At 38.4% G+C, this 6,933-nt stretch overlaps 1 protein-coding gene across 1 annotated transcript; it reads left to right on the top strand.

Moving 5' to 3' along the window:
* The first annotated feature begins 5,492 nt into the window (after positions 1 to 5,492).
* LOC9663356 (heavy metal-associated isoprenylated plant protein 28) lies at positions 5,493 to 6,860 on the top strand. The gene is made up of 3 exons (XM_002993482.2): positions 5,493 to 6,151; positions 6,238 to 6,313; positions 6,376 to 6,860. The coding sequence occupies exons 1-3, from the start codon at positions 5,759 to 5,761 to the stop codon at positions 6,735 to 6,737; spliced, it is 831 nt and encodes a 276-aa protein (XP_002993528.1). The 5' UTR covers positions 5,493 to 5,758; the 3' UTR covers positions 6,738 to 6,860.
* The last annotated feature ends 73 nt before the right edge of the window (positions 6,861 to 6,933 follow it).

Genomic DNA, 6,933 nt, shown 5'->3' with positions numbered 1-6,933 from the left:
ATTAAATGACTACTCAAATCCAACTCAACCGTGACAAGCACACCAATGCATTTAGCCAATAACTTTAAGCATGCCTTGAAGAAGCTAGCTATGCATGATCAACACTTCGAAACTAAAGTGATGACCATGAGATGGATTCATATTGGTACACAACCTCCATTTAGACAAAGCTATAATATGAGTACCAACATCTCAACTACAAACAACTAAGTTAGACATCATCATCCTCAGCCAAGGCGTAAGGCCACCAAGACTAAGTCAAGATCAGTGAGAGCCCACTACTCTCATAGAGTCTAACTAAATGCAAAGTGCAACCTGCCACCAAGCACAATGCTATAAAAGAAACACACAAGGGTCACCTTTCTGGGAAAAGTGCAATGGCCAGTTTCTTACACCAACTCTAGACTCTATCCAACTCAATTACTTTAGCCCCAAAAGTCAGCATCCCTTTTGGGCCACATCATACAAACTACATACTAAGGTTTAAGCTAACCGAAGCCAACTCCAAGCCCTTCACTAGTTTGTACCAGCTTACAAAATCGGAATGGTTTTCAGACAAAATGATCAATAAATTATCCATTGGATAAATCTAAGAAAATTTGTGGAAATTTTTCCATCCTAGAGAAAGAATGACTCTCAGTCCAGAAATACAAACTTTCAAGACTTAACCAACTTCCTCCTACTAACAACTTCACATAGGTTCACCTCAACACAAATTCTCATGACCCATAGTATGTTTAAGCCTCGAACATCTTTGCCCATTTTTCCAACATCCAACACCGATATCCGCAAAATGCAAAATGAACATCCAAGGCTTGATCACGAAGATTATATCTTCAGATATCCATATTGCACTAACACTCTTCTTCTACCACTTTCAAGATCCAATGTGAAGCCAAAACATTAACAAGAAAAATGACATGGAAAATCAAGCTCTAAGGAAAATTCCTCATCACTCAAAACAACAATGCCACTTCCACTAACACAAGTGCTAGCAATATCAATGCCTCAACTACACACATTTTCCATCTAACAATCTACTCCAAGTGTTAATGGATTAATTGATAAGCCATAGCAAGTGAATGCTATAACCTTTTCCAACACCTCAATGGGCTAACTCAAGAAACTAAGGAACTAACTTAAGCTTAGTATAATGAATCACCATCAGGAATCCAGTCAAAGTTACTACAATGCTACTATTTGCAAGTAAACTAGTTTCACCATCAACCACATTGGGGTTGATCATTGTTTAACCAAGCAACTTTGTAAACACATTACTCATTATCACATAGATATGATATGAAAAATCACAATGTCTTGATCATCAATCAAGCAACACTATGCAATGCCCATGTCACTACTACAAAGATTTATGTGAGTATCAAGTGTCAACTTGATTCGACAAAATGCAACATAAATGCCACACCCCACCAATAGAGATTTACAACACTCAATATCACTAACTTTTGTTCACAACACAAACAAATTCATGCCACTCTCTTTTCAACCAAACTCAAAACTAATCTAACACCAAGCTACCCAAGGGGCAATAGTAAAGTCCCGGAAAAGAATTAAGCATTACAACCCAAGTTTTCCAATAGCAAGCCTAGACAAAATGGTATAGCGCTTCACCACTATCCATCCCACAACTTGCCAATTGTAAGACCATCATTTCCAACATGCATTAAGGTAAGAACTCTTGATTACATAATATGAATACAAGCAATGAGTCACACCTTGTTGCAAATCATCTCTCCAAAAAGAGGAAATGATTTTCGTGTTTGATCTTTCGTCCCCGATGACTCTCTTTTCGGTCTCATATTTGACTAAACCTCAAACTTGCTTTCACACTACTTTCGGTCCAATCCAAGAAAAGTTTATGAGAGAGCACGGCAATGACAACTTGAACCAATAGACTAATCTCTATAGTCTTGGTTGATTCACTTGTAATCATGCTTAGGAAGGATCCACTAGTGCTGTGCTAAACAGCTACGGACCAGCCTATTTACCACTCATAACAAACCCAGGGAAGGTTTACTTTCACCCATGGCACAAGGTACAACTCATGGAACCATTGAAACAACTCATGGAACCACTGATAGGCTAACATTAATCCTGCCAACTCAAAGTGCAACCTTGAGTTGCTAATGCACCTCACTCATGAGCCCAAGCTCAAACTTGTGCTAATGTGCCTCACTCACAAGCCCAAGCGCAAACTCATGCGAATGGAACAACAATCCCTCTAGTGAGCCCAAGAGCAAGCTCATGCAATATGGTACGAAAGGTAACCAAAATCCATACCCAAAAAACGAATGCGAAGCCCTTACACCCAAACATGTACCCACTCGGATTATCATTTTCATCTCTACGTATGCAACGAGACTAGTTGCCCAGTCTCATTGGATAAAACTCACCGAGACTCACTCTCTGATACCAAATGTAGCGCACGTGGTTTTGACCCTTTATCCTATGGTGATTTACCATAGGATAACACCACGAAGCAGAACCTTAACCCTTTTTATGCCACGTGACACATGCCATGTGTTATATGCCATGTGTCCAAAGGACAGTGGTGCAAAACCCGAGGTTCATGGCCTTGGGCCACTAAACAAAGGAACAATGCCAAACTCCTAAGCATGGAGCCAAGGAGTGACGGAACCAGACTACAGAGCAACTTTCCATGTTAGCTAGTGGAGTACCCATATCCTCACTTTAGGCCACCGGTATGTTGAAATAGCAGTAGACTCTGTTTGGCTCTGTTTTGCGTGTTGGTCTTGGTATTGGAATACAATCTCTATATTCCGTAAATATGCCAAATGAGCAAATCTAGACACTTTTCATAAATAACATTTGGGACCGAATTGAGACTAATGCTAAGGGCATGATAGCGAGGGTGTTTGGCAGACATGGTAAGCTATCATTTAGCAAATATTGAGGGACCAAGTTCAATATCGCGGGGGTTCCCAACACTAGCAAGTGCAAGTCAACGAATGAGTTTCTCTAACCAGGTCAAGTATGTTTAACTAAATACACACTTAGGAATTCCTTCCTTATGCTCATTTGGTCAAGTGCACACATGAAGACCAGTTTCTCAACTAGCTTAGACGAAGATTGATAACAGGTCCAGCAATACTGACCTTCTGCCGTCGTAGCAGTAAAGAAAGAGAGTCCGTAAGGACTGACCGATAAGTAACTTTTGATAACCGAAGTCACATTCGCGACAAATAGAATTATCTTTGGAAATAAAGAAAGTAAAGGTGTCTTTACTAAAAGCCAATACTTATAGGTATGTAATACCTATGGGTGTGCTATGGAATTTGAAAATTTTGATTGACTGACTTTGTCCTTGGATTGGTCAAATTGCATGTTTAGCTAAATTGGAAGGAGGATCTAGAGCATCTTGACTTGGCTATAGAGAATAAAATCAATGACTTTAATACAAGCTCAAAATAGAGAAAAGTTGATGGATAAATAAATAAACATTGTCATTCACAAATAAAAAATATTTTAAGTATTTAATTTGTGTTTTATGGTCAAAGTGTACAGTTATGATGCCATATACTAATATTAATGTAGTGAATTGATTTCAATTTGGACCATTTGCTTTTGTATATAAACTAAGGTTTTTGGGCTAATTAATATGCACATTTCTATATTCCAATCTATCTTCTATGCACTCACATTGGTGGAAGGGGCAATTTTGATTGTCCTTGAGGAGTGCTTGGATTTAGGATTTTATTTAAATTGAGCTTTTCTTATAGCTTTTTCAATTTATTTTTTTTTGCTTTTTTTTTTCTTTTTATTCATCTTTATGATAGAGCAATAGCCTCTTCCTTTTTTGACTCTAGAGCAGCAATTAGTGTGATTGCTCAATGCTATGAAATTGTAGTTGAACAATCAAATTTAGTTGATAGTGGCATTTATAGCATATGGTATAACTCCTCATGCTTTTACTACCAATTCTCATATCCATCCAATCCATCCATCTGAGGACAATCAATCACCAAGCACACTAGCTCCATTACAATTACAATAGCAATTGTCTTTGGAAATAAAGAAAGTAAAGGTGTCTATACTTACTTGTAGGTAGGTAACACCTATGTGTGGAATTTGAAGATTTTGATCTTGTCTACTTGATTGATTTAGTTGTTATTGCACACCCAATTCTTGGCAAGCTAAAAAGTACAAAATAAACAGTGGTATTAACCTAACTTGATTAGAGTGTCAAATTGAAGTGTTTGACATGTTTTGAATTTTTAAATTTCAACCATTAGATCAAAAGCATAATCCTAAGTAATATTCTAGAAAAAGAATATATGACACCTAGATGCTAGATATGAAAAGTAGATTTAGATAAGGGAGTATGATATTACGTATTATGACATAAATGATAAATTGTTATTAAAATTTATTCAATATGCTAGTATTTTTATACCAGTTATATAAATTCTTCTATTATCAAGATCTAAAATATTTTATACTTAAATTTACAAATTGATCAGTAATTTAGGAAAAAATAATGGATTTGTAAAAGAAATCATTAAATTTCTACAAACAAGGATTGAATACTTTTTTCACCTTGCTAGATATATAGATTTAGTTGTTCTTATAACCACATTGCTTGAACGTGTCCAAATTGTAATAGAGATTGCTCACCAGGCAAGAAATAGAGAAAGTTGATGTGAGAATCCAAAGGAAATGTTGAATGGTTTTAAAGCACATACTTAGATTTCAATTTAGAGATTATTCCTGTGAGCATAAGAAGATGTGAATTTTTAATTAAGAATTCTTATAGACATTGCATTTACATCTTTCAACATCCAGCATAGAAAAGTTTAATACTGAGCTCCACTAGACCCTAACATGATCCCTCAACTTCAAATTTGCAATTGCCCATAAGGAAGCCTCAATGCAAAAAAAAATATATTTTTATCCATTGAAATTTAAAACACTACAAGAAATTATAAGAATATTTATAATTTATAAACAGAAGATTAATATCAAAACCATTAGATTGTAAAATATGCTAGAGCTTAAGAACTTTTATAAGTTTTAAATATGTATATAATAAACATAAGAATATACTAGAATACCCAAGAATATTCCAAGTATATCCATTATCATTTACATAATCACACAATAGTTAAATTCAAAATTGTTTGAAATAAAGTAATATTTATGCTAGTTTAACTTAAATTCGTAAAATCGAGAATTAATTACAGGTGGAATAACACCATAATACCCTTCTTTAGAAGTATGATTCTCTAATGTGTTGGCTTCCTCTCGTTGGACCCTTCTTCCAAGACAGTGTGAGCATGCCGACCATGGACACACGTCTCAATCCATACTAGGTAAGATTTCTTTTCAAGAAAAGATAGATTTTGAAATCTGGAAGACTGGTGAAAATCTAGGCCAACACCTGACCGACTACTTAAACCAGGAGACTTAAGTACAAAGCATGGATGTTTTGCATTTAAGTGTAGTTCCCAGGTCCTTCTAATGCTAGCTAGACCGCCTGTCCCCTGACCGCCTGAGAATGCGTAGAGCTCATGTTGTCTGTGCACTCTTTCTCTTTCTCTAGACTCACTCTCTGTTCAGCAGCGCCAAATCAATCGAGGATATATAAAGACTTCCAGTCTCGAGTGTTTCTTACGCCTCTTGTAGTTTAAGCTCTACATTCTTCTCGTCTCCTCGATAGAAAGCTCTAGTTAGATCAGGATCAGAAGCAAAACAAGGGAAAGAGAGAGAGAGAAAGGAAATGTACAAGTCTTCAGGGAAGAAGAGCAAGGGGTCGCCGAAGAGTTACTTCTCAGACGTAAGTTACAGCGACGAAGAACTGGAAGAGTATGATTCATCCAGCCTCCAGTCACCGGATTACTACTCCACTGGTAACAACAAGGGGAGTTACTACTCGTCCCATCAGCCCGGCCACGCCCAAAACCACAGCCGCCATGGTAAATCCGGCAAGAATTACTACTCCCCGGCCGCCGTCGCTGTTGCTGCTGCTGCTGCTGCAAACAACGGCAAGTCTGTCTACTACTCCACTCCCAAATCTTCGGACTATTATCGCAACACCAACAACTTATACTCCCTCCATGGGAAGCACAAGGGCGGCAAGGTGGAGCCAGCCTACAAAATGAACAAGTATCAGGTACAGAATGGAAGTCTCTGCTCTTGCTAGACAGCAGCTTCCTCATCTTTCCGTTGCTCCTTTGTGATTTTATACTTTTCTCGCAGACCATTGTTCTCAAGGTTCAGATCCACTGTGATGCTTGCATACGAAAGGTGAAGAAGGCCATTGCAGACATTGACGGTATATGTTCAAAGATCTTTTATCGTGATCCAGCCCGGACTGATTCAAAACCGTTCAAACAGGTGTTGACTCCATCTCCGTTGACCAAAAGCAAAAGAAGGTGTCCGTGACGGGCTACATCGACCCCAAGAAGGTGCTCAAGAAGGTCTCCAAGACGGGCAAGAGCGTGGAGCTTGTGGGATCCAAAGATTCGTCCGGAATCAGCCACATGAGCGGCGGCAACAGCAACAACAGCAAGCCGGCCCTGATCATCGCGGATCATCACGTCGCCACGACCAAGCCGTACACCATCCAGGTCGACAAGAGGTCGCAGCAAAACACCGCTCATATGGCTCCGTACATCCATCGCGTGACACCCCAAGTTCGCAGCGACATGGACTACATGTTTAGCGACGACAATGCAAACAGTTGCTCTATCATGTAAGCTCTTTGGCTCATTTCTTCTTTTTTTTCCCTCTTGATGATCTCCTTGAGAGATTAGCATTAGATTCGTTTGGTTATGTTTCTTTCCATTGTACGATAACATCATCACGGTTTTCGTTTGAAATCCTTGCGTGCCGGCACTTGAGTTTGATCCCTCTCAAACGGGAAGATTTTTCCGGGTGTGGATTGTTCTCTTT

The sequence above is a fragment of the Selaginella moellendorffii genome, unplaced genomic scaffold, assembly GCF_000143415.4.
Source record: "Selaginella moellendorffii unplaced genomic scaffold, v1.0 SELMOscaffold_161, whole genome shotgun sequence".
Taxonomy (NCBI): Eukaryota; Viridiplantae; Streptophyta; class Lycopodiopsida; order Selaginellales; family Selaginellaceae; genus Selaginella; species Selaginella moellendorffii.
This window is presented reverse-complemented; position numbering and strand designations above follow the sequence as displayed.

Bases quoted from the DNA above. Each gene is read 5' to 3' on its own strand.
- LOC9663356 (XM_002993482.2), top strand. From the start codon at position 5,759: ATGTACAAGTCTTCAGGGAAGAAGAGCAAGGGGTCGCCGAAGAGTTAC. The intron at 6,152-6,237 runs GTACAGAATGGA...CTTTTCTCGCAG, and splicing joins ACAAAATGAACAAGTATCAG to ACCATTGTTCTCAAGGTTCA. The intron at 6,314-6,375 runs GTATATGTTCAA...CCGTTCAAACAG, and splicing joins GGCCATTGCAGACATTGACG to GTGTTGACTCCATCTCCGTT.